Source organism: Selaginella moellendorffii, unplaced genomic scaffold (genome assembly GCF_000143415.4).
Source record: "Selaginella moellendorffii unplaced genomic scaffold, v1.0 SELMOscaffold_10, whole genome shotgun sequence".
Lineage (NCBI taxonomy): Eukaryota > Viridiplantae > Streptophyta > Lycopodiopsida > Selaginellales > Selaginellaceae > Selaginella > Selaginella moellendorffii.
The window spans coordinates 1697104-1722464 of record NW_003314271.1 but is presented as its reverse complement, the minus strand read 5'-3'; the positions used below and the strand labels follow the sequence as shown (position 1 = coordinate 1722464).

The following is a 25361-nucleotide window of genomic DNA, read 5'->3' as shown; positions in this document are numbered from 1 at the left end:
CGTAGGCAGATTCCGTTAGTTTTGAAAAGCATTTGGCGCCAATTTGAAAATGCTAAGGAAAACTCTAACCCCAAGTAATATGATTTTTTATTGTCCTGCTAACATCCCATGAATGAATTATGAATAAGTTCTCATGGTTGGATCAGCAAATGCAAATATCATTATTGCGTTGGCAAGCCCTGATGTTTCCAAATCGTCAATGGTTTTTCTAGCTATTGGTTGTGATAGAGAAAACTACACAGCAGCATTCTCAAATTCTTTTAATTTGCACCTCTCATAGCCAAGGTTTGTTTGAAAGGCGAAAACAATAAAAACTATCTTGAGAAGGCACTCGGGACTGCTGTTGTGACTACGTAATATCACTAAATAATTTCTTTTTCCTTATAAATCGCTGTTGTAACATCATCTTTCACCAGTTTCTTCCCATCCTCTAGCGCTAGCAGCAGCTTGTGCTGCATCAAGAGAACCCTTACTTTCAAGCCCCTTCAGGAACAAGTCTGTTTAGCCAGGATTGATTCGGTATGGAGAGTATGCATGACAAGGAAAAGCACCGCTAGAGACCTCTGCGCGATATTTGGCCAGGCCTTCTTGAATAACATCTCCCACTTTTGCAAATTGTTTACAAAACTTGGGTGCAACCTATCACAAGAATGCAATTAAGCCAAAAGAAAATATGAGATTTTGTTTTACCTTTGTGTGCTGAGGATGCATCATTCCTAGAAGATCGTGATAAACTAGGACCTGGTATTGTATGCTTTTAATATAAGACTTGTAAATAAACCATAAGTTTACCTGGCCACTGCAAAAGGGTCCGGCTCCTATTCCAATTGTTGGTATTTTCAGTGATGAAGTTATCGCAGCGCCAACGGGCGAAGGTACACACTCGAGAACAATAGCGAAGCACCCAGCAGCTTCCAAGAGTAATGCTTGCTCCAGCAACTAAAGTCACAGAAACTCAATCAGAATATAGTTGAGAAGAGGTTTCATTTACCTTCGTAGCATCTTCAGAAGTCAGCCCTTGTGGTCGGAAGCCACCAAGAACACCGATTGACTGTGGAGTGAGACCAATGTGTCCTATGACAGCAATTCCAGCATCGTGAATTGCCTTCACTGCCGTGATTCGAGATGCATTACCACCCTCTAGCTTAATTGCATCCATTCCTCCTTCCTTGACAAGGCTCACTGCGCTTTCTACGGCCTGATAGATCAAACAAACCATAAGGCAAAACAACATTTTGTATATAGCATGGAATCAAAGCAAACCTGCTGGGGTGCCTGTTCGTAGCTCCCAAAAGGAAGATCCCCAACAAGGAAAGATTTGTTGGCTCCTCGTTTAACAGCCTTACAGTGTGACAGCATCTCTGTCATGGTTACTGGTAGTGTTGTATCATAGCCATGGACAACCATTCCTATGGAAAAAAAAGAGGAGTACACTTCAGAAAATACTGTGACCTTACCTGCAGAATCCCCAACTAAACACATATCTATGCCTGCTTGATTTACGTGAACTGCACTAGGATAATCATATGCTGTAACCATAGTGATTGGTTCCTTTCTTGCGTACTTCGATTGCAAGTACCTCATAGTCACCTTTTGAGCCATGACACAAACTTTAAAACCTAAAAAGTTTATAGGAAAAGGGTTGAATTTATAACCGTGGATTTAGACACATGACAGACTCAATCTGGAGCGTCGGATACGGTGCATCGACGGCTGAGAGCCAACAAGATATTAGGGTTTCTTTAGTTAGTTTAAAACTTTTAGTTTTACGCTTTCAAACTTTTAAAGTTGATTTAAGATTCACATCTTCGGCAACTAGATAGAATTGTCAATGCTTCCAAAAAGGCGAATCTTGACGCTTTCGGTCCCGGGCACTCCAAGCAAATCCCTCTCCCACGTTCTCTTTGTTCAATGCTGGTTTCCAGTAGTTTATAGATTTCTATCTTGAACTTTTCTTCCATATCGAAGCTAGCGCTAGTAGCTCGCAGCAGCTTCCCCAAGTCTTTTGATCCCCCACCGCAAGAACTCCTCTTGCTCCTGCCGGTTCTTGGCGCTCCTGGAGCTCATCTGGAACGACCAGCGCACCAGAGTGGTCGTGGTTCCGGCTCGCGAGAGCTCGAGCGTGGCATCGTACTCCTCCAGTCCCATGTTTCCTTCCACCATCTCGTAGGACAGGCAGTGATTCTCATCATCCAGCCTCACCATCCTCTCCTTGACCCAGGTCACTTGCCCATCGGGCCGCGGAAACGATCTCACGAGCCTCACGCCCTCTTCGATCCGGAGGCACTCCTCCACCGTCGGAACCCATCGCCCAAGCTCGTAGAAGTTCGCCGCGATCCGCCACACCCTCTCCACCGGCGCCGCAATGCTTCCAAGCACCATTCCTTGCGTTCTATATGCTCCACTCTGGCAGTCCATGGTATGAAGAATGGATGAGAAAAAAGAAATCGAGCGAGCGAGCGAGCGAGCTAAAGAGAAATCCAGAGATCTTGATCGCGAGAAAACTCCAGCAACTCGGAGAAACGCAGAGTTTATAGAGACAGATGGATAGATAACTGTTTATGAGACAAACACCTCGGCGCATTTAAACCAGATCCTACGGTACCAGATACTAGCAACGTGGCCACATTCCAGCCATCCACAACGCCAGCCACGTGGTACAATCACCTTCGTTGCATCGCTGGCCGTTTTGACACATCTGGGCCGTCCGGCGGGGCCAGATCGTGTATCGCATGACACACGTGGCCAGTGGTCACCAATCCACTTGTGCCACGCGGATGATAGAGAAGTTCTTGCGTCACTGCTTAGTGTGAAAGCAAGATCCAGCCAAACAATGTGCGTATTCTAGTGGCAGTGGAACACAAATTTTAATAGCGACAGCGCAATTACCCCAGAGGTCGCGGCGGCCAAAGCGCTCGCCGGATCTTCCGTGTTCATCCCAACTTCTTCCAAGTTTCTTCCAAATTTTGTTCTTCCAGGACTTTTTCCTCCAGAGACTTGTTCTTCGCATGGAGCTCGCGAATCGCAATGCTAGCCATTCTCCCAGGAATCGCAAGCATCACCACAAGAGAGTTCACGGATTGGCAGCCGCGACGATCTCAGTCCCACTCCACAAAGCCTGGAAGATCGTGTCGGATTTTTACGACCTCGCGTCCTGGGTGCCAACGATTCGAAAGTGTTACGAGATCAAACCGGGAGTCCGCTACGCTGAGTCTGTTCCAAGCAGCAATGGTAAGTTCCGGTGGGTGGAGGAGGAACTCACGGCCTTCTCCGCCGCCAGGTACAGCATGAGCTACAAGATAATTGCAGGGAACTTTGGCCTCCAAGACTACTCCGCCACTCTCAAGCTCGCCAAGAGCTGCGATGGGAGCAAAACGATTGTCCGCTGGTCTTTTGGAATGAGCATCATGAGTGAGAAAACAAAGGAGCAGCAAGAGCTTTACCTCAGGCTGGGAATCCGGAGCCTCGAGAGAGCGGCGACGAAGATCTCGTAAAATCCTGCCTGTCCTGTGATGTTTTTATATCTCTGACGATATTTGTCTGGTTGTCTGGTTGTTGATCACGGGATCGAAGAAATAAATTTCATGGGAAAGTTTTTAGTTTATACTTGTTTGTTTCGAGATCTCCTGGGCAAGGAATCAAACAGCGAAAGAGAAAGCACGAGCGTAGAAGTTTTAAAGAAGGTTTAACAGCGAAGTGGAGCTGGAGTGCCAAATTTCATGGCGTGCGCGGCATCAAACGCTGGCCGGAGCTCGCTGATAACTTGAGCATCCAGGTAACTATCGCAAGCGAAACACCATACGGACAAATCCCTGCCAGATTCGCAAGAGAAAAACAAGGAAGCTCATGAGCGAACAAGGCAAAAAACCAAGAGAGGAAGACACAAAGATTCCACCTGTAGCTTAAAGCCGATGGATGACCAAACTCTTGGAAGTGTGACAGCATATGTCCATTGATGAATCGTCCACACAAGACTTTTCGGCAGCTCAAGCACACCCAATTCTCGCGATGATCACCGCAGCTGCGGACAAATGGAAAAAACAAATCAAGGAAAACAACAAACAAGCGATGAGAGAAAAGAGAAAGATCAGTCAAGCACTCAATCCCGAGGGATTGTCAGGCAATGGAGATCCCACCCACATACATTGCACAGGGCGCATCAAATCGAGGCAAGAGAGGCGCGTTGCAAACTCGATCGAGATGCGGACAGCTCGTCCTGGCCTCCACCCAGCCAGAGTCCTCGCCGCATCCTGACAAAGCCTACACAAAATCGAGCTAGAGCAAGAAAATTTCTCTGGCGGACAGACCTCAAGGCCTCCCTGGCTGCCGCTAGAGCCTGCCATAGCCACAGCCCGCACAACCCTAAACCCCTAAAGCATGACGAAGTGTTCCAGTTGACGTGGCAAACGGCCCACTCCGCTTTTTTCCACGTGTGACGCATGCAACAGCGTACAAGTAAGGAGCTGCCCCATTGTAGCTATATAGTTTAAAGATTGATAGTATTTTGATGTCCAGAATGGAATTCAGAATGCAACAGCTGGAGGTGGATCTGGAGGCAGAAACAACCAATTTCCAAGAAGCACGAAGAAGATTCAACTGGCAATTTACGAGGAGATTACAAAGGTTTTCTTCTTCAACTAATTATGTTCATGGCTAACAAGTTCTGGAGCAGTCGGTTCAAAACTTAAGTGAGAAGGGAGACGATGGAACCTTACACCCAATTCAGACAAAGGAAGACAGTTTTGGAAATTCTTTGAAGAGGACAATACCTCTGGTTGAGAAAATATGCAAAGCAAAACTGGAGTGCAAAAAAGTCTCTAACACTAAGCTTGAATTTTGGTTTTTTTTTTGGCTTATTTCAAGTGAGCTGTCAAGTGTTTTGTGACACCAAGTCGATTGCCTTGGCACCGCCGGTCACTGTAGAGATTTGTGAAGGGATACAGCAGAGTAGGCAGAGTGTTGCATCAAACTATCTGAGCTTCTTAGGGCTATGATAAAAAAGATCGCATCGTGCAAACGTGTAGCCTCCGTCACCAAGAGCGTGGAATTCAGCCTCTACCACAGGAATGCTGGCGAAGTAGTGTGGCTGCGCTGATGGGTTGTCATTTGCAATAGTTTAAGTATGAAGAAATTATATAATTAGGTTTGGTTGCCGCTTCACCTTAAAAATCTTATAAACCTTATCTTTCTCCCCTTTGTTCTGGGGTCAATCCACCTTTGCCACATCTTGGGCAGCTCACATATCCAAAGCCTTGGCAATCAAAGCATCTGGAGAGTAGAATTTAGTGCTTCCATGAGGATTCTCAAGGAATTGTGCCAAACTTCTTACTTCCATCGCTCGAAAACATTGCCATTCTTCTTGTTCTTGCCAGTTCCCTGCAACCCAATTCGATTGCCACATTGTTTTGTCAAGGGGGTTTTTGGAGTCGAGTTCTCACCTTGCATCCCTTGCACTCCATGGCGCCTTTGCCTTTGCAAGTCGCGCAATTTCCCCCCTGGAATGTATGGCAATGGCAGCACTCGCATAAAATCATCCGGGAAAACTTACCTTGTCGAGCGCTGCTCGAGAGATTACTCCATCGCGTTTCCTCCCTCCCAATTTCGTGTTCCAGGGCAGGGAGACGCTCGGAGAACAAAACGAAAGCATCGCCATAGCCACTTTAAAACTTTTGGCGCCAGAAATTTAAAAATGTTGTGGATAGGAGCTGATGTGGGTGCATCTCGACGCGCCAAGTGGATAGGTTTTTAAGTCTTGCGTGGCAATCCGGCGAGAATGCCGCCCTCCTCCGGAGCTCGATTGGGATGGCGGCCGCCTCCTCCAGCCCCAGCCCTACGCCCAATGCCAACGCCAGCGTCGGCGCATTCGAGGCGCTCCACGACTGCACTGCCGTCGACTCGCCCGATCGATGGCTCACTTGCAACATGGAGTATGGAAATTTCTACAAGCTCTCCCGCCCAGCGTCGGCGGCGGTGGCCAGGCGCGCCGAGGTACGCTTCCAGCCCTAGGCTAGATCCCCCAGAGTGGTCGATCATGGGTTGCCAGGTTTTGAGTAGCCGTGATTTCAATGGGCGCAAGCAAGCGACTAAACTAAACGATGGAAATTTTTTGTTTCTTGGTTTCTTGTTCTAGGCGCTGGCGGAGAAGCAAAAGCAGCAGCAGCAGCAGCGGCCACAGACCGTGCCCAATCTAAATCTCGAGGCGCTGCACGAGAAATGCGAGAAGAAATGGGAGTTGCTTACCAAGCAGCTGGAGGAGTGCCGGAGCGAGGTGGAGCAACTCCGGCTACAAAAACGCGATCAAAAGCCTGGTGATCTCTTGTGATCTCTCTTCCAACATCCCAAGTTCGGTAAAAAAGAAAAACTCAATTGATCGAAGTTTGCTGATTGTTTCTTCTTCTTTTTATTTCAGAGAGTCCTAGAATCAGCCCTCGCAGCAACAAGACGTGTCGTGAAGAGTACTACGATGACGAGACCCCGCTTACAACCTCTCGCTGCGAGCACGACCGGGCTCAAAGCTCTCCCGGACGATCTTCGTATGGCGACCGAGAGAGCCCTCGCGGCCAAAAAGCGTACGAAGGCAAGATCTACGTAGGGAAGAAGGACGACACTGGAAGAAGATCGCCGGCACACAAAGTCTTCAACATTTGCATCAGGTATCCAAGAGAAGTCTTCTCGTTTTTCTCCTTTTCTCACGGCACGATCGAATCCACAGGAGAAGTCCAAGTCGAGACAATGAAGAAGATAGCCAGCGATACGAAGAGAAAAACCAGCGATACGAAGATAAACGCCAGCGCTACGAAGACAAACACCAGCAACGCTACGAAGACAAACAATCGCAACGCTACCACCAGGAAGAAGACCTCGACGACGACGAGTTTTGCGACAAGTGCAAGATGATGGAGCGCCCCGGGAGCTCGCAGATGCAGCTCGACGATGTCATCCCTCCGCCGCGGCCGAGGCGAGTCAAGAAGAAGTGGCGAAAGCAGCGGCAGGACAGGGATCAAGCTTCCGACTCATCGGTTCATCCGGCAACTTCAAAGTACAATTACTACAAGTACTACGGTATTTCTACAAGCTTTCAGGGGATGGAGGTTTTCTCACCGGTACAGTGCGTTTCCATGTCTGCTGCTGCGCAGGTTTTGCAGGCCATGGTGCTAAGACGAGCTGGGGACATAACTTTCCTCTGGGATTGATTCCACCGCATTCCGTGAGAGCTCCACCAGAGTTGTAAGCTTCTTTTTCACTCGCTTTTCCTTTCGATTTCTCTCGAGCTTATCAGCGTGATTCCAGAGTTGTTCCCGAGGATATCATGTTTCGAAGGAATGTGTACTAAGAAGTTTTTCTCGTGTTTTTTGTTCTTCGTTTCTTTTGTTCTTCTCTCGTCGTGATCTTAGTTGTATAGATCTTCCAGGTGAAAATTGCTATGGTTTCTCGACCGCGAGCTGGATCGAAAAGCATTTCTCCGGAGGATGTGATGGGCTCGCCAAGAAATTTTCAGCGAAAATGTGGTCCTTGGAGGAAGGGTGGTCTCTAGCCGCTTGGCTAGGGCATGGATGTTCTTGTGTGAGCGGTGCTCTCGCGATCGTCTCGTCCTCGCGCGGTATGTTCTCGGCCTCTCCTCGATCGCAGTAGCTCAATCTCGTTCGACCCATCTCCGCCATGCCTCCCAGCCTAGCATCGCCCAAGAACACCACGACTTCCATCTCCTCCTCCCGGCGCTCCAGGCATGTACCGCCCTGCGCGATCTCGAGATGGGCGGCGCCATCGCCAATCTCGCCTCCAGCAGCAGCAGCAACGTCTACGTCGCGAGCTCGATCGTCACCATGTACGCGCGATGCGCACGCATGGATATTGCGAAGCGAGCTTTCGAGGAGATGGGGCCTCGCCGGGACGTGGTGGCGTGGAACTCGCTGCTCCTCGGCTATGCCCGCAATGGGCATCCAGAGCTCGCGCTCGAGCTCTTCTCGATTATGGAAGAGACCAACGCCGGGAGCTTCGTCGCGGCGATCAAGGCTTGCAGCGGTGGAATCGATCGAGATAGTGGCGGATCATCCGCGTTCCTGGATCGAGGGATCGCGATCCATCGCCAGGCGAGGAGAGCCGGCTGTGACGCCAACGTCTTCGTCGCCAACGCGATCGTGGATTTCTACTGCAAGGCTGGGCGGTTGATCGAAGCTCGCGGGGTGTTTGATGCAATGCCGCAGCGCAGCGCCTCGTCCTGGAACGCGCTCATGCTGGGATTCGCCGAGAATGGGTCGCCGGAGGTGGCGATCGAGCTCTTCCATCGCTGCTGCGCGGTGGATTCCCGGGGTTTCGTCGCGGCGATCAAGGCGTGCTCCATGCTCGCTACACGGATCGATCGCGAGGAGGGCCGGGAGAGCTCGCTCGAGGCGATGGAGATTGGGAGGATCGCAGGGGAGAGTGGCATGGATCGCGAGAGCTTCGTGGCCAACGGGCTGGTGGATATGTATGCCAAGTGTGGCGCCATGGCGATGGCTCGCCGGATCTTCGACGCTATGGAGGAGAAGGACGTGGTCTCCTGGACGGCGCTCATCGCCGGCTATGGCGAGAATGGAGAGGAGGCGATCGCCCTCGACGCTTTCGATCGATTCCACTCGCCAAACGAGCTCACGTTCGTGGCGGCGCTCAAGGCGTGCTCGCGGCTCTCGATCAAGGAGGAAGAATCGAGCTCCATAGCCGGGATGAAGATGAAGATAGATTCCCTGGCGAGGGCGATGAGGATCCACGCTCGAGCGTGGACATCCGGGCTTGGAACAAACACCCTTGTCGCGACCACGCTCATCGATCTCTACGCGCGGTGTGGCAGCCTGCTCGACGCGAGGATTGCGTTCGATCGCATGGAGCTCCACTCCACCGCGTCGTGGAACGCGATGATGCTCGGCTACGTCGATCACGGCCAGGCCCGCGTAGCGCTGGAGCTCTTTTCCAGCACTGAAGGAGCTGGCTCGATCGTGGCGGCGATCAAGGCATGCGGGGAGCTCGGGCTGCTCCATCGCGGCGTGGAGATCCACGCGCGAGCAGCGGAGCTGGGCCTCGCCTTGGATGGCTTCGTGGCGAGCTCGCTGGTGGAGATGTATGCCAAGTGTGGTGGCGGAGGAGTGGCGGAGCATCGCGGCGGCGGGCTGGCGGAGGCTCGCAAACTTTGCGACGCTCTACCGGCGGGAGAGTTCGTGCCGTGGACGCGCCTGATGGTCGGCTACGCCGAGAGCGGCGAGGCGGAGGCGGCGCTGGAGATCTTCGCCCGCCTCCGCCTCCAGCGACCGCCGGATCCACAGCTCTTCTTGGCGGCGCTCTCGGCGTGTGGCGCGGCGGCGGCGCTGGACGCCGCGCGGGCCATCCACGCGGATTTGTCGCGTTCCGGGCTCGAGAGCTACGCGCCCCTGGCAAACTCTTTGATCGACGTTCATGGGAAGTGTGGCGATCTCGCGGCTGCCCAGCGGCTCTTCGATTCCTCGCGCTCGAGCTCCGAGGATCTGATGGCCTGGACGGCCTTGCTCGGTGCGTATGGCCGGGAGGGGGATAGCCGGCGTGTTCTTGAGCTCTTTGGAGAGATGGTGGACGAGGGCGTCAAGCCCGACGGTGTGGCGCTTCTTTGCGTTCTCGCGGCGTGCAGCCATGCCGGGCTCGTCCACTCGGGCGAGCGGTGCTTCCACGCCATGGCTTCCAAGTTTGGGATCGTCCCGGGGATGGAACACTACGTGTGCATGGTGGACATGCTTTGCCGCGCGAACCAGGTGGAGGCGGCGGTGGAGATGGCGAGGTCAATGACTCTCAAGCCGGGAGATTTGATCTGGAGGACCATCTTGGGAGCTTGCCAGAGGTGGAAGAATGCCGAGCTTGGGAAGCTAGCTTTTGACGCGCTGGTGGAACTGGATCGCGACCAGGCCGTGGCTTATGTGTTTATGCGAAACATGTACCAGACAACATTGGATTGACGATCTTCTTGAGAAAATGGTCGATAGAGAAGATCTTCTTGAGAAAAAAAAAGTAAATACACCATGTTTACAACAAACTTGGAATACACAAAACTATTCTTAGACCATGCCGATCGATCGAGCGCAGTTAACAAACTTCAAAGCTGTCTTAGAAGGAGGGCGATCTTCCATTCCTCGGGAACGTCCAGAACTCTCTCTCCTCATCCTCCAGGGCCCAAGGATCCATCTCCTCTTTCTCCCGCCGAGAGTTCCTCCGTTTGCTTCGTTTTCGATCTTCCTCCGGTTCCGGTTGCGAGCCTCTCCTCCGCTTCTTACTCATGGCCAGTTGGTCGACCCTCTGATCATCGACACACACCCTCTGGCAAAAAATGGTGGCAACCCTTTGATTAGCGTCAGACACCCTCTTGCGCTTTGGCACCTTGACCAAGATGGCCTCGAGTACGTTGGCCATTTCTAGCGTTTGTTGATCAACCTCGACCTTAAGGGCTTCTCGATTCTCCACAAAGTTACGATGGTCTTGCGGCTCCCGGTGTCGGACCACGCGAGCAGCCCTGGCTTGAAAATCTTCGGGCTGGACTGGCCGAGCCAGCGGTCTCGGCGCGAGATCGGCATTGCAGCGATACTTACACTGGATCGAGCAGTAGAGCGAGACCGTGGTGAGGAGCACCCTATTGCAATGGCGGCACTGGTTCTTGTTTGCCAAGGTTGCATTTCGCGGCCTCCCGTGCAGGAAGTGGATGTAGTTGCCGTTGATCTTGAACGTCTCCAGGCCGGAGGTGTCGATCAGGGGCGCGATGTCGTCGACCTTCAACGCCGCAAACCTGGACGCGCTGAGGATCTGCAGGATGTTTGGCTTGCAGGCCTTGTGATCGCGCTGGTCGCACTCCTTGCAAAGGGCTTTCTCGCAGGCACGGCAAAACGAGGCGAGCTTTCGAGTACCCGGACCGACCTCTGGATGGGTCGGGCAACACTTGAAGAAGTTCGTCACACCCATCAGCGCAAGCAGCCATGAGGAAGACGAGGAAGCTTGAATGTCGTCGCTCGCACGCTCCTCCATAACTTCGATCTCTATACCAGCCCTAAATTTCTAAACCCTTGGAAAGCACCTTTAGCCAAAAATAACAACATTGGTTTATTTTAGTAGTTAAAATCAAAATAATTTATCCTGATTTTTTATTTTTTGTATATTTTAAAAACCATCATGCTACAAAATAATAAAATAACAAATCATTTGAAGCAAAATTATAAATTAAACTGAATTATATATATTAAATTTTATTATATGTTAATTTATATAAAATTGATCTATACAATCAGAAGTTTTAATTTACATTTAGAAAAAAATAGCATATATGTAATTCCAATAATGCATGTGACAATAAAATTTCTAGAATACTAATTATTGCATTTCACAATATTTAATATTTTCCAAATGTATATTTAGTGGTATAAAACATTAAATTTTTTATACCTAAACTTAAATTTATTTATTTATAAATACTTATAGGGAATTAAAAAGTTTACTTCTCAATATAAAACATACCACTCTCTATACTAAAACATAAATTTCATTAAAACTTAAATTTCTTTTCATTTTAAGATCTTGTAATGTAATTAACATTTTTCTGTACTATCAAATTTTAAAAATTATAAATAATTGAATAAATATTTTATAAACTAAAATTTAATATTATTTTGTGAGAAATAGAATTAAAAAATGTGTATATTTGATTAACACAAAAACCCTAGCTCATATATAAAAGTAAATGGTCTGGATTAAAATAAATGCAATAACTACCAAAATGCCACTATGTTAATAATAGTATATGGCATCATAAATGTACACTTGGACCTCACATCATTTTTTCCTCTCAAAAGGATGGAAGGCAATTGAAATTTTTAGTTCATAAATTGGGATCTAAAGGAACATTAAAAAGAGGTACTAATAAATTTATGAATTATGCCAATTGTTTTTTATCCCTTTGTATAAAGCACTTTAATTGATGAATATGCATAATTTTTGGAAGATCAACTTATTGAATGTTATGCCAAATTTTATAAATTTGCAGTCTAACTTGCCACAATACTCAATATAGTCCCTTACACTGAGTAAAGAGCCCCTTAGACAAAACATATACTATAAAACTAAGAAAAAGAATTAAACATCAAGTCATTCACTTTATACTCCACAAATAGATAATAATGAGAGTTATAATTTGTTGTTGTCCCACTTGTATGCAGCCCAAATGTTCAATAGACTTCACTGAAATTAGTGGAAAAATAATCATTAAATACTAATCCTAAGACCTAATATCCATAGTTTTTGGCAATTTCAAAGGTAAATTCAACTCTGTTGGTAGTATCAAATTATAACTATATAAGAGTTTATATGGTGAAACACTAATAAAACTTTGTACCTTTATGCCCAAATGTTTAATAGACTTCACTAAAATTAGTGGAAGAATAGTCATTAAATACTAATCCTAAGACTTAGTATCCATAGTTTTTGGCAATTGCAAAGGTAAACTCAACTTCATTGGTAGTATCAAATCATGACTATATAAGAGTTTATATGGTGAAACACTAATAGAACTTTGTACTTTTATGACATATATATACTACAAATGTAACGCACCTTATCTCGCTTCTTTTAAACCAACTGGAAAAAAGGTAATTGCTTGATGAAAGAGCCTTTAGTGGCTATTTTATCCCTATTTATTTCCCAAAGTTCCAAGGATCCACGGTGACAGTATATGTAAATCTCATCCCATGATCACATGCGGTATAATAGATATGGCAAATAACCATCTCAATTCAAATATTGAAAGTTTACAAACTTTACAATTATTCTTTTGAAAGTTTGAAAGAGTTATTCTACCAAACTATCTGATTGTGAATGATAAACACTTGTGAAAGTGTGGTGTATCCCCAACCGAGATATTAAAGTGTGAAATGCCTCAGCCATAAATATGGGATTATTATCCTAAAGAATTCATTCAAGATAGGAATGCTAGAACATTACTCAATTTAAGAGGAAGTATTTAACAATAGTTGCAGGTGCACTAGCAAGAGCACCAACTTCCACTCTATGAATCAAATAATCATAAGCAATAATGATATATTCACTGCTAGTAGTTGACTATGGAAAAGGTTCTATCATATCAAATGCCACCAACTTAAATAGATGGAAATACAAATGACTTTAATTGTCCTTTCATAGAATGAGGGGAAGTATTACAACTTTAGCACCAAATACAATTACTCACATACTGAATAACATCACATTGCATCTATAACCAATAGAAAGATCTATGTGGTTTTTTAGTCATATGATATGCCTACTTAGAATGAGAAAATATAAAATAAGGGGGAAAAGCTTTAAATTAATACTTAGCATGATTGCATTGCAACTAATCTATACTATGGATAAGGTAAACAATTTAACTTGGCACCATTTGCAACAATGAATCATAAACTTAGAATCACCCACATGCATAACTAAATTCACTTTATCTTATCTATATACATGTGTACGACTATTGCCATAAAGAATAAAGACTGGCTTTACCACATGATATAACTATACATGGCAATGTGTGGCAACATGCTAAGCAATAAAAGATAAACTTAAACTTGTATTAACTAACATAGAGAAAATAAAAAAGATATCTTGTTATAAAAATGAGTTTGAAAAGTAAATATTGAATGAACTAGTGCCAAATGAACTCCTTAATGATACTCCTAAAAGAATAATGGAAGGGTTACTAACTTATTTGTACAAAGACCCTCCATTACTTGTGCAATTTTTCATTTCCTAGAAAATCTTTATGTCAAGATTTTTTATTGTAATAGCTTTAATAGAATGTTGTTGATGAGACTTCACCCAAGAAATAGAAGACGCTAATCTAGAAAACGTCGATAATGCTAATATATGTGGCCACTCTTATCACACGCTCAACACTAAACATCACAATGCCAATACATGTGCCCAACCTCATCATACGACCAGTAGTGGATATTATGGCCAATGATAAATAAAAAAGGTGATGGCTGATAGTATTTTGCCTGTTGAAAAACATTGTCAATGGTGGTAGGAGCAAATGCATATATAAATTCTACAAAATCTTGATAAAGCACTAGTCACAACATTCTCAACTTGATTCACTCTAATATAGTTGGCTCTGCATAAAGCAAAAGGCTCTAAAGGCAACCCTTACTAGAGATGATGCAATTTTTGGAAAGAATTATTAAAATTGTCAAATATCTAAATATGCCTTAGAGAAGGTTTTAATTTGCATAAATGGTTGTATTTAAACCATTGTACCATTGCAACTTTATCCCTTAGAGATATATGGTAAATTTGTGTAAATGCCAAGCATCATCTTAAGAATGATAAAGGGCAATCACTATAAAGTGATTAAACTAATGGTATATATCATCTTTAAGTTTCTCATAGAAGAACTTTGGCTAAACACAAGGATTAGCAGTAAGAGCAAAAGGAGCTACACCACATACTATAAATATTGCCATCAATTGAGTCTAATTGTTCAATTGCAACTATATACTATCAAACAATTGTACTAATTGCTACTCTAAATTCAAACTATCAAGCAGAGTTTTTGGTTAAACTTAATGTTATCATTTCTTATTGTTGTGAGAATCATTTAAAACAAATAAGCACAACACAAATAAGTAGGTTGTGGCACAAGCCATGTCTCAACTTTGAAGAATAACTCATTTTTTCTTTTGAAGGGTTTGTTTGAGATCTACTTTTCACTTATAAATATAAAATACAATCAAGTTCAATGATGTTTTATAAGCATAAATACCTCATAGCTCAAAACATGGGAAATAATCTGTCCATTTACCTGGTACTCTATATGTTTAACTCTTTATTAACAGTATTTTATGGTTAAAAATCATACTAGATTTATAATTGTTCATAATTTTTTTATAAAAATTACCATTCTATAAATGGTAAAACATCTTTTGAAGGATATAAAAACCATCAAAGTTGAAGCATGGTGCATGTGCTTCAAGAGGAGGCCTACAACTAACATAGGAAGGTCAGTAGAGTTAGAAGTTAAATTTTGTAGCTAGAGTTTGTCAGCAAGGTTTTCGAATTTGTTGTGATAGTTAATGGTTGAAATGCTTAGTGTTAAATTAGTCTAATTAAACTAATTTATAAAGTCCTAATTTAGCATATTTTCCAGTTTTAGCATATTCTCTTTTTTATGCTGTTTGTATGGTTCAGATTCTTATTTGATGGCCTCCATCATACCTATTATCCTGACTTAGTGCCTAGCAGACTGACGAAAACGATCACGAGGCAGAAGATATCGGCCACCAAGTGTGATTTATTTCTTTTATTATGTTTTAAAAATCGTAATCACCATACCCTGTTCAATGTCACGGTCTTGATTAATTCCTTATCATCAGCAACTTGGCCACCGGGAATGAGGACTTCGCGAGCTCACTGCTCCCCAGATCACGGACTAAACTTCGCACTGTTGCCAACGATATGATCATGAGTGGCTCCTCATTGTAGCTTTGATCCGGCCAACAATCTGTAGGCTTGCTGCGGGTCGGTTAGCACATAGAGATTAATCCCTGTCACGGTTTTGATGGACAGATCTGAATTTGAAGAGAAGTCATCGAGACGCGTCTTTCTGCTAGCAAACTCTGATCTCAAACACAATGCTCACATAAGGGCTGCAAGGTGCCATGCATTTACTTTCTCCTCCCTCTTCGACTTTGATCTTGATCTTCTTGTGGATAACTTGCTATGTGGAAGAAGCCAGCACAGCCTCTATGAGAAGTCAAGGACACTGGTGTTCTACACTCAGTATGGAACCTCTTTTCCATTGAAGAGCCAGACTTAGGCAATGTGGTGGCTTATATTCACAACAAGAGGATGGAAGAAGCAAAAGACCTTTTGCCCATGGCGCTGCTTCCTTCTTTGCATGGAACTCACTTATCATGAGCATGGGGCATACAATAAAAAATGCTATGCCAAAATGCTTTGAGAATGTTTTGAATAAACCAAGAGCTCTAGACACTTAGTGGCAAAACATACATGATAGTTCAGCTAAAAAGGAAATATTTCTAATGAGCCACAGTGCACTTCTTTACATTATTATTATTTGAACCAAATGATGTTAAAAGGCGGATTTTCGAGTTCCCCCAAGTTGCTTGTAGATGTTTGAGAGGAGGATGAATGGACCGCTAGTCTGGGGCTCGAGCTCGATTATCCGGCGAGCAGACACGATCCCACCTGTGGTGTCACCGTGGTTACTGCAAGCGGAGAGGAGCGTCATCCATGCGATAACGTCGGGCTCAAACGGCATGGAATCCAGCAGCTCCCGGGCTTGTTTCAATCGCCCGGATCGACCCAGCATGTCAACCATGCACAGGTAGTGATCCATCGTGACTCCCGAGTGATAGTCCCCCGGGATGGACGAGAAGTAGCTCCTGGCGTGCTCTATCATCCCGGCGTGGCTGCAAGCTGAGAGAATCCTCACGAACGAGATGTGGTCCGGCTCAAGGCCGTGCTGGTCCAGCGTCCGGAAAATCTCCAGCGCCTCGGCTCCAGAGCCGGCGGTGGAGCAAGCGGCCATGAACGAGTTCCACGCCGCGATGTCGACAGAGTTCTTCGAGGATTTATCGAAGAGGGCTCTCGCGTCGTCCAGGCTGCCACACTTTGCGTACATGTTGATGAGACTCTCGCCAACTGCATCGTCAAACAAGATGCCCGCCTCGACAACGCTCATATGGACTGCCTTGCCATCTTCCGCCACACCCAAGCTCGTACAAGCATCGAAGATCCCAATAAGCGTATACTTGTCTGTGGGATATCCCTCCAGATCTTTCCTCACGACCAACGCAATCGCCTTCTTCGCTTGCCCCTTCTCGGCAAATGCTGCGATCAGGATATTCCAGGACACCGCGTTTTTATCCCTCATTCTCTCAAACATCAACTCGGCATCTTGTAATCTATCGTTGAATGCGTACGACGTGAGCATGGTGTTCCAGGAAATTGGATTCGGGCATGGAATCTCGGCAAAGAGGGCCTCGGCTTGAGAAATATGCCCATGCAAAGCATATGCTCCAAGCAAGGTGTTCCAGGACACGGTATCTTTCTCTGGCATTTGATCGAACAGATCTTTAGCCTCCACAACAACACCGCTGTGAGAGTACGCCCCAAGCATCGCGTTCCACGAGACAAGATCTTTTGTTCCCATCTTATCAAAGAGTTCCTTCGCTGCTCGCAAGTTCTTGCTTTGGGCATATGCTGTTAGCATGGTCGTCCACGAGACGGTATCTTTAATCGGCATTTTCTGAAACAAATACCAAGCTTCTCTCAAGAATCCCGTTTGTGTATATCCAGTGATCATCGCATTCCACGAAACAACATTCCTCTCATTCATGTCATCAAATACTTGCCTCGCTTCATACAGATGCCCAAACCGGGCATATGCTACAAGAATCGAGGTTCTAGACACCACATCAGGATCTGGCAGAGAATCAAATATATCCTTAGCTCGATCCATGAAACCCCTCTCGCAGAGTGCAGCGATTAGAACATTGCAAGCATAGGTTTTGGGTTCCGGCATTCTATCCAGCAGCTCTTTCGCCTCCTCTAAATGCCCGTTTTGGGAATACGCTGTGATCATGCTCGTCCAAGAGACTACATTGGGATCACAGATTTTATCAAAGACGGCTCTCGATTCCTCCACGCTGCCGCATCTCGCGTACATCGTGATGAGCCCATTTGCCACAACTTCGTTAGATTCGTGCCCAGCTTCCGGGATTTTGGAGTGGATCTCTCTTCCCAGCTCCAGATCCCAGCAAACACCCAGAACTGTGGCATACGTGTGTGCGTTGAGCTGGAGAGTCCCGTCGCGTTGCATCCGCGCATAGATCTCCAGTGCCTCCCGCGCGAATCCATTGCCGGCGTAGACCTTGATCAATATGTTCCACGAGAAGAGATTGGGGCGGTCGATGGAATCAAACACCAGGCGCGCGCTCGGGACGCTCCCGCAGCTGCCATACGCCTCGACGAGGAGATTGCGCAGGAACTTGTTGCGGTGGAAGGAGCTCTCCAAGATCTCCGCGTGAATTGCACGGCATTGCGACAGATCCCCGGCATCTCTGCACGATCGCAGCCGAAAAGCGCCTAAAGCAATCTCGCCATCGCCATCCCCATCGCCGTGCTTCGTCTCCTTCCATTGCAAGCCAATGGACGGCTGAAATTGCATGTCCAAGTGGACGGTTGAAATTTCGTGAGATCCAAAATCCAAAATCCAGTCAGCAATTGACTTTCATTGACTTTTCTTTGACTCTCATGTCCGAATGAGTTCGAGATTTCATAGATAAGGACGACAGATCAGCAAAATTTTAAGAGAGAGAGAAACAAACCAAGGCTCTTCCACTCTAAGCCTTGACCTTTCCAAAAACCTTGGCCTTCTCCAGCGATGTCTGGAAGCGGCCGTGTCCAAACTTGGAGGAGGTGTCCACGAACTTGAGCTTGATATCCTCCAGAGCATTGCGAGAAGTCTGTTTCCACAAGGACTGGCGGAGAGTGATGACGCGCTTCCTCACGCCCATGCAGCACCCCTTGATCATGATATAATCCTCGTTGACAACACCGTAGTGCGCAAAGCCACCCATCGGCGTGATATCCTTGTCGGTCGTGTCGAACTCCGTGCTTGCCTTGTGAGAGTCCTGCCCCTGCTTGCCGATCTTGTAGATCTTCTTGTTCATCTCGGTACGGTGATGGTAACTGCGACAATATAGAACAAAGTTTAGGACAATCCGAGAGAACCAACTGTGAAAACTTACCCGTTCTGACCGGCCCTGGCAACCGTGAAGGAAACGCGAGCTGGATGCCACGCTCCGATACATGCAACCTTTCGTAGACCCCTGTGAGTCTTCCGGGGCAACCTGGTAACTCCCCATCTCGTCACCACACCCTCGTAGCCGTGACCCTTGGTGACTCCGATCACGTCAATCATCTCATCCTTGCGGAAGACACTGTCGATCGGCACGGCCTTCTCGAAGAAGTTATACGCAAAGTCAACCTTCTCCGCGGTCGTGCCTCCGTTCACCTGAATCTCCATGAGATGGGCCTTCTTCTGCTTGATGCCCTTGAGGTTGCGAACCTGGAGATAGTTCTCAAACATTAGCACGAGTCAATTGTTTCTGGATCGAGAGTTTTCATACCTTGGTGTGAGCGAGGACGCGGATCACAGAGCCGTACTTCTTCATACGCTCCAGTTCGTGTTCGATGCCCTTCTTTCCTTCGTCGGTGTCATACTTCTTCGCGTACTTGGTGAACGCCTTCTTCTTCGACTTGTAGAAGTTCTTGTAGAACCTCCTCTTGAGATCGTCGCTCAAGTGCTGAGCCCAGACTGTGTTGAGAGAGCGCAGGCCGCGAGGAGTCTTAATGTACGCCACCACTCCGACGATAATGAGCGGTGGTGTCTCGATGATGGTCACAGCCTCGCAGGTCTCCTTCTTGTGGAGCTCTGGGCAAATGAACGCGAAATTTAGCTCTCGAAATGGGAAGAACAGCGGACTTACTAGATCCTGGCTTCTCGACCTCCCGGACGATATGAGTCATGCCGGCCTTGTATCCCATGAAGGCTGTCAAATGGGGCTTCTTCGTAGGATCATCCCGAGGGAAGGATTTCACTACCAAGAGAAAATGTATGAAATTCGGGAGAAGAGAAATCGAGAAAACGAGCACACATACCTTTGCCGCGATGGCGCTGGGCACGCTTCCTGGGAAGGAAGCCCAGAGATCCATGCCGGGGATGCTCGAACTTCCGGTGGCTCATGGCGGCGCCGCGCTCCTCCGCCCCTGTCCAAAATCCCCCTAAACCCTAGCCGTCGAGCAAAATCCTGACCTAGCAAACACACCAGCCGTCGATCGCATCTAGCGGCCACGATTCATGATCCTTAGAATATTCTCTTAGGGCTTATTTTTTACATTTCTTCTATTTCCGGTTACATTCTAAGGAAGGTTCGCTGGAATCGAAACCTGGCCGCCAAAATAATAGGGTTTAAGTAAGCGAAAATAGCTGCATGCCACGTATGCTTACGTGGCAGGCCTTAGAAATGAGCGCGTGGCCTTCTAGGTTTTTATTGACCAGCTAAAAGTTCTCCCACGAAAAACCCTTTTACTCTCTCCTCTCGCGATCGTGATATTCTCCTTCCTCTTGCAATGGGTATGGAATTTCTTTGCCCCGATCCAATGCTAGGCCAGCCGCTGACGACCGATCTTCTCTGCTTTTCTCAGGTTCCGAAGGCAACAAGGTGAAGCTTGGAATCAATGGTACGCCGTCACGATCGATCGATCGATCGATCGATCGTCACTGGATCGCTGTTTCCTTGCAGGATTTGGCCGGATCGGCAGGCTTGTGGCCCGCGTCGCGCTCTTTCGCGACGACATCGAGCTCGTGGCAGTCAACGATCCATTCATCAGCACGGATTACATGGTAACATTCGCTGTTCTTGGTGGATTCCCCTCTCCAATCGCTTGGATTTCTTTCTCCCAGGCCTACATGTTTAAGTACGATAGCGTCCATGGAAAGTGGAAGAGGGAGGATGTGGAGGTCAAGGACTCCGAGACGCTCTCCTTTGGCGGCAAGCCCGTGAAGGCCTTCGCTTGCAAGTAAGAAGAACACGTCTCCCTCCATTGACTCTCTTCCGTGCTCTTTTCCGTACAGGGATCCCGCAGATATCCCATGGGGGAAATTGGGTGCTGACTTCGTGGTGGAATCCACTGGCGTGTTCACTGAGAAGGAAAAGGCCTCGGCCCATCTCAAGGTAAGCTTTAGAAACTTTCACCAAGCTTTTCGATGGAGATCGAGTTTTCATGCTTGGTTTTTCTTTCATAGGGTGGAGCGAAGAAAGTGGTCATCTCCGCTCCTAGCAAGGATGCGCCAATGTTCGTCGTGGGTGTGAACGAGAGCGAATACAAGGACGATATGGACATCGTTTCCAACGCGAGTTGCACTACCAATTGTCTTGCGCCTCTTGCGAAGGTGTGTTGCGAGCTTCCATTGTCTTTCCGTCAAAGTTTCTCGACTGTTCGATGTTTCTGATAATCTTCTCCAGGTCATCCATGACAAGTTCGGCATCGTGGAGGGCCTCATGACCACTGTGCACTCACTAACTGGTTAGTATTTTTATGCTTTTGTTACAATCACTTGGTTGACGCTTGTGGAAACAGCAACCCAAAAGACTGTCGATGGGCCATCGTCCAAGGATTGGCGTGGTGGAAGGGGTGCTGGCTTCAACATCATCCCGAGCTCAACCGGAGCCGCCAAGGTAATCTTCCTGCTCTGTAAAGTTCTCGTCGGAATGACTGTTTTGTTTCTCTAGGCCGTGGGCAAGGTTTTGCCTGCTCTGAATGGAAAGCTCACTGGAATGGCCTTCCGGGTCCCAACTCCAGACGTTTCCGTCGTGGATCTTACTGTCCGCTTGGAGAAGGGCGCCTCTTACGAGGAGATCAAGCAGGCAATGAAGTAAGTTCATGCAAGGAAAAGCTTAGTTTCTCCAACTAAAACCTTTGACAGGGCCGAGTCTGAGGGGAATCTCAAGGGCATTCTCGGCTACACGGAGGACGCTCTAGTGTCGACCGATTTCATTGGTGACAGCCGGTCGAGCATCTTCGACGCCAGCGCTGGAATCGCCTTGAACGACCACTTTGTAAAGCTGGTTGCGTGGTATGACAACGAATGGGGCTACAGGTGGGAGGATTTTGTCGCAGTTTCTGGTGTTGATCTTCACTTTTTTTCTTTTTTGCAGCAACCGTGTCGTCGATCTTGTACTCCATATGGCCAAAGCTATGGCCAAAGCTATGGCCAAAGCTACTTAACTCCGGATTCTGTGCGTAGAAGTTTAGAGATGCAATAAAACTGATTCATTTCTTTTCTATCTTAGCTATTATCATACAAGTTAAAAGCGAGATTCATATTGGCTATGGCTGCTCAAGCTTGTACCGGCTCTCAGCTTGGAGCTCTTTTGAGAAAGCGAAGCTGCGTTGGAAAGCCATGGGAAGGAAATCGAATCAACACGAGGCGCCGTGGTGTGGCTTGTGCTGCGGTGATTCTCTCTCTCGTTTTTTCTCTCTTTGGCTCTTCTGGATCAATCGATTGGTTTCCAGGTGGGTTGTAGCGATTTGATCCAATTGGCTCCAGCGCTGGTAGCCGACGCATCGTCCTGGAGTGCTGGGGATTGGCTCAGTGGTTTGCTCTTCAACGCGGGCCAGGACGCAAACAGTGCGGTGCAAGGGGAATTATCGGCCCTCTCTCTGGCGAGGTAGAAATTTTTTTCTCGAGAAATCTATAAGCTTTTTGGATTGATTTTCCAGCGTCGCAACCATCTTTGGAGCGGGTCTTGTGACGAGCCTCTCGCCATGCACGCTCAGCGTTCTACCATTGACGCTCGGCTACATTGGTAACTTTCGTGAGTTTCTTGACAAGAAAAATTGAATTTTTTTTTTCTTTCTCTATCACTACTCTAGGATCATCGGGGTCAGGGAAGAGTCAAGCGCAGGTAAGAAACTCTGGCTCTCTCTTTGATCTTCTTTTTTTTTCTCTCGTGGAAAGTTTAGATCGCGGTGGATGCTTTTGCATTCTCGATGGGATTGGCGACAACGCTCGCGGTCCTGGGGATTGTGGCATCGCTCGCTGGAAAGGCTTACGGGCAGATCGGGCAAGGCCTTCCAATCGGTGTCTCCTGCTTGGCCATGCTTATGGGACTCAACCTTCTCGAGGTGATCAAACTTTTGCTTATAAACCATACAATCGCTAATATAGCTTTCCATGATCAACAGATTATTGAGCTGCAACTGCCATCGTTCTTCGGAAACTTCGATCCTCGCTCTGCTGCTGCCAATCTTCCCACAAGTTCGTGCTGCTTTAAACATAGAATAAACTTCCACTGATTTCTTCCATCTCTCCAGGTGTTCAGGCCTATCTAGCCGGCTTAACGTTTGCTCTCGCGGCCTCTCCGTGCAGCACACCTGTTCTTGCGACTCTACTCGGCTATGTCGCAGCTTCCCAGGTGTGACTTGGTTGTTTGCTTTCCTTAGAGTTCTATAGGAGCATAATTCTTTCGTTTCTCTTTTCCAGGACCCGGTGACTGGCGGTGCATTGCTGCTTGTCTATACAAGCGGCTATGTCGCACCACTGCTACTCGCAGCATCGTTTGCTGGTGCTCTTCAGGTTTTTTCGATTTCGTTCATTTCAATCAGGCTTGCTTTGCTAACACAGAGTTTGCAGCAACTTTTAGCGCTTCGGAAGTTTTCTGCATGGATCAATCCTACCAGGTACGGAATTTTTTTTATATGTATTTACACCTCTTTCGTGCTGGTTTTGTAGTGGAGCCTTGCTTCTGGGAGGAGGGCTGTATACGTTTCTCGACAGAACATTTCCATCATCATCTATGTCCTCAATGATGATGATGTAGCTTTTCTATGGAAAAGAGATAGATCATTTAAAATTAAAGCTAGTGCTTTGTTCTATTGGAACAAACCATTATAGCCAATAAGATTCCGCCATGGTCTTTTGCTTCTAAAAAGTTCTCACTTGAAAGCTATAAGCCTGAGGATGGTTTCATCTCTCGAGAATGGGTGGAACATGATTGCTAGAAGATAATCAATCCAAAGTAATCAGTCAACGACGACCAAACTTCAGATGGCTTAGAAGTGCTAGCGTAGCCCACTGGATTGCTGAGACTTTTATTTCCCCATCTATTCCACAGAATACATACCATAACCACGATGCTTTTTGCATGACATCGATTGCTCCTTTGATATGCTTCTGGATTTCCTGATCACAAGGAACTTCCGTGTGGTGGGAATGAACTTTTTAAGTACTCTCTCCCAGATACCCAAACGCGATCTTTTAACCTGAACCAAGTTTTGCGGAACGAGGAACAACGAAAAAATTGGAATGTGTGAAACAAATCTGAGACCCAGATAGGCTCCACTGCTACTAACGCTAAAGATCCATGGCGCCTTCAAGCATTTTTACCAGAGGCATCGTTGGTCGTTCCAAGGGGTCCTCCTGGGCACACCATAGCCCGATCGGGTTGAAGACACTCAAATCGCAAACAAGCTCAAGCAAGCTCGGTCTTGTTTGAGTGGAGCTGCCGTGTAGCTTTGCATTCAGGCATGGGTTTTTGTGATCTTCTCGAGCAATCTACAAAGAATGTCTAGCTCTCGGGAATTCTCTAGCAAAGCATCGTTTTGATTTTCGAGCATTACAGCTTGACTGATTGATCCGCAAACATGATAGCACTTACTAAAACATAGTTAGATGTACACACTCAAGGTGTGTTCCACCCGTTTAGCATCGCTCGGCCCATGAAATCTACCGTTTCTTCAATTGCTTGGGGCACTGCATCGTCCACCGTGCAAAGAGGGATCATGACCTTGGGACGTTTCCACTCTTTTAGACGCTTGTACTCGTCATCCGACAGAAAAGCTGGCTTGGATGGCCACTCGCTTGGAGTCCAGTAGTAGAGCTTGTGGCGCGGAAGCTACATGAACTAGATCAAATCAAATGTCAGGACCAGAAAAAGAAAATTACCTCGTTATATCCCCATTCTCCCTGAAGAGGTTTCGTGAGCTCCGGACCGTCGTAGGGGAGGCGAAATCCAGACCTATCCAAATTGTATAACTCCAACTCAATTTCCTGCGCAGTTCGTCGAACAGGGCCCTGGCTGCGCGTCCTCGGCCTCTTGCTTTGCCTGTTAAAGCCGCGCCTCTTAGAGCTCGACATTGAAAAGCCTTAATTTTTCTAAGCCTAGATTAGTTTTATTTTTAATATTGACCTTCTGGTTAACTCTAAATGAATAAAAAATTAAAATTTAATAAAACAGTCGAGATAATTAAAAATAAAAATATGCTAATATAGACTACGATTCAAACCTCTTTTGGACTTCTTCAATTTCTCGGTGGACACTTTCACGAGCTTTGCGATTCAGATTCTCCAGGATATAAGAATGGGACGGAGCTTGTCAGAGATCGACGACTATCCTGAGCTTGGAGCTGCTCCAGGTTTCTCCCCTTGAGAAAATGAGGTCCGTGATTCCCTTGTTCTTGCCCGGGTGAGCTAAGAAATTCCCCATATTTCCTGAGCTTGCCTGCCCGATGGTATCAAACTCCGACTCTCCTGGCGAGCAGCATTTTCTTCGCTCTGATTTGCCGCATCGCAAACGACAGCGTCAATCCCCGATTGACCTTCTTGCGCTATCATACGAGACGAGATGACAATAAATCAAAGTAGTTCTTTCGGAAATATTACCATAGTAACCAAAGAGACTGGAACATTAAAATCCGTAACCATATCAAAATGCGCTGGTGTAGATCGAATAACCTATCATCTGAGG

At 46.8% G+C, this 25361-nt stretch overlaps 9 protein-coding genes across 10 annotated transcripts; 3 read left to right on the top strand and 6 right to left on the bottom strand.

The window, feature by feature from the left end:
• Positions 1–501: 501 nt before the first annotated feature.
• Positions 502–11021, bottom strand: LOC9631376 (3-methyl-2-oxobutanoate hydroxymethyltransferase 1, mitochondrial). Its single transcript, XM_002968155.2, has 7 exons — positions 10336–11021; positions 1458–1590; positions 1264–1409; positions 992–1198; positions 793–939; positions 691–741; positions 502–639 (listed from the first exon to the last, which is right to left on the bottom strand). The coding sequence occupies exons 1-7, from the start codon at positions 11011–11013 to the stop codon at positions 502–504; spliced, it is 1500 nt and encodes a 499-aa protein (XP_002968201.2). The 5' UTR covers positions 11014–11021.
• On the bottom strand, positions 3581–4355 carry LOC9631375 (histone deacetylase 6). The gene is made up of 4 exons (XM_002968154.2): positions 4308–4355; positions 4145–4260; positions 3896–4021; positions 3581–3812 (listed from the first exon to the last, which is right to left on the bottom strand). Exons 1-4 carry the CDS (start codon positions 4341–4343, stop codon positions 3686–3688), a joined length of 405 nt encoding a protein of 134 aa, XP_002968200.2. The 5' UTR covers positions 4344–4355; the 3' UTR covers positions 3581–3685.
• LOC9650300 (protein PHOTOSYSTEM I ASSEMBLY 2, chloroplastic) lies at positions 4990–5693 on the bottom strand. The gene is made up of 4 exons (XM_002968153.2): positions 5549–5693; positions 5439–5495; positions 5330–5376; positions 4990–5268 (listed from the first exon to the last, which is right to left on the bottom strand). The coding sequence occupies exons 1-4, from the start codon at positions 5651–5653 to the stop codon at positions 5181–5183; spliced, it is 297 nt and encodes a 98-aa protein (XP_002968199.2). The 5' UTR covers positions 5654–5693; the 3' UTR covers positions 4990–5180.
• Positions 5761–7435, top strand: LOC9650299. 2 transcript variants are annotated; one of them, XR_002992211.1, is made up of 6 exons: positions 5761–5988; positions 6131–6308; positions 6410–6653; positions 6713–7054; positions 7137–7227; positions 7291–7435. XR_002992211.1 is itself a non-coding variant. In XM_024673535.1 (6 exons), the coding sequence occupies exons 1-6, from the start codon at positions 5803–5805 to the stop codon at positions 7331–7333; spliced, it is 1092 nt and encodes a 363-aa protein (XP_024529303.1). In that variant the 5' UTR covers positions 5761–5802; the 3' UTR covers positions 7334–7435. The 2 variants fall into 2 exon arrangements, 1 of the variants encoding a protein (XP_024529303.1); XM_024673535.1 differs by having other exon boundaries at positions 6713–7062.
• Positions 11022–15297: 4276 nt separating the features above from the next.
• On the bottom strand, positions 15298–18214 carry LOC112345730 (pentatricopeptide repeat-containing protein At4g02750-like). The gene has a single exon (XM_024673016.1). It carries the CDS (start codon positions 18212–18214, stop codon positions 16115–16117), a length of 2100 nt encoding a protein of 699 aa, XP_024528784.1. The 3' UTR covers positions 15298–16114.
• An 87-nt stretch (positions 18215–18301) lies between these two features.
• LOC9650298 (60S ribosomal protein L3) lies at positions 18302–19852 on the bottom strand. Its single transcript, XM_002968152.2, has 5 exons — positions 19711–19852; positions 19539–19649; positions 19179–19483; positions 18798–19117; positions 18302–18738 (listed from the first exon to the last, which is right to left on the bottom strand). Exons 1-5 carry the CDS (start codon positions 19793–19795, stop codon positions 18390–18392), a joined length of 1170 nt encoding a protein of 389 aa, XP_002968198.1. The 5' UTR covers positions 19796–19852; the 3' UTR covers positions 18302–18389.
• A 250-nt stretch (positions 19853–20102) lies between these two features.
• Positions 20103–21897, top strand: LOC9650297 (glyceraldehyde-3-phosphate dehydrogenase, cytosolic). Its single transcript, XM_002968460.2, has 11 exons — positions 20103–20185; positions 20257–20292; positions 20355–20455; positions 20516–20631; positions 20687–20786; positions 20858–21004; positions 21078–21138; positions 21193–21290; positions 21345–21487; positions 21539–21712; positions 21771–21897. Exons 1-11 carry the CDS (start codon positions 20182–20184, stop codon positions 21838–21840), a joined length of 1050 nt encoding a protein of 349 aa, XP_002968506.1. The 5' UTR covers positions 20103–20181; the 3' UTR covers positions 21841–21897.
• Positions 21898–21924: 27 nt separating this feature from the next.
• Positions 21925–23546, top strand: LOC9631373 (cytochrome c-type biogenesis ccda-like chloroplastic protein). The gene is made up of 10 exons (XM_024673536.1): positions 21925–22067; positions 22129–22283; positions 22336–22421; positions 22489–22520; positions 22579–22740; positions 22801–22873; positions 22930–23030; positions 23099–23191; positions 23249–23295; positions 23348–23546. Exons 1-10 carry the CDS (start codon positions 21945–21947, stop codon positions 23433–23435), a joined length of 960 nt encoding a protein of 319 aa, XP_024529304.1. The 5' UTR covers positions 21925–21944; the 3' UTR covers positions 23436–23546.
• Positions 23547–24253: 707 nt separating this feature from the next.
• Positions 24254–25228, bottom strand: LOC9631372. Its single transcript, XM_024673015.1, has 3 exons — positions 25116–25228; positions 24560–24719; positions 24254–24509 (listed from the first exon to the last, which is right to left on the bottom strand). Exons 1-3 carry the CDS (start codon positions 25226–25228, stop codon positions 24297–24299), a joined length of 486 nt encoding a protein of 161 aa, XP_024528783.1. The 3' UTR covers positions 24254–24296.
• Between the last annotated feature and the right edge of the window lie 133 nt (positions 25229–25361).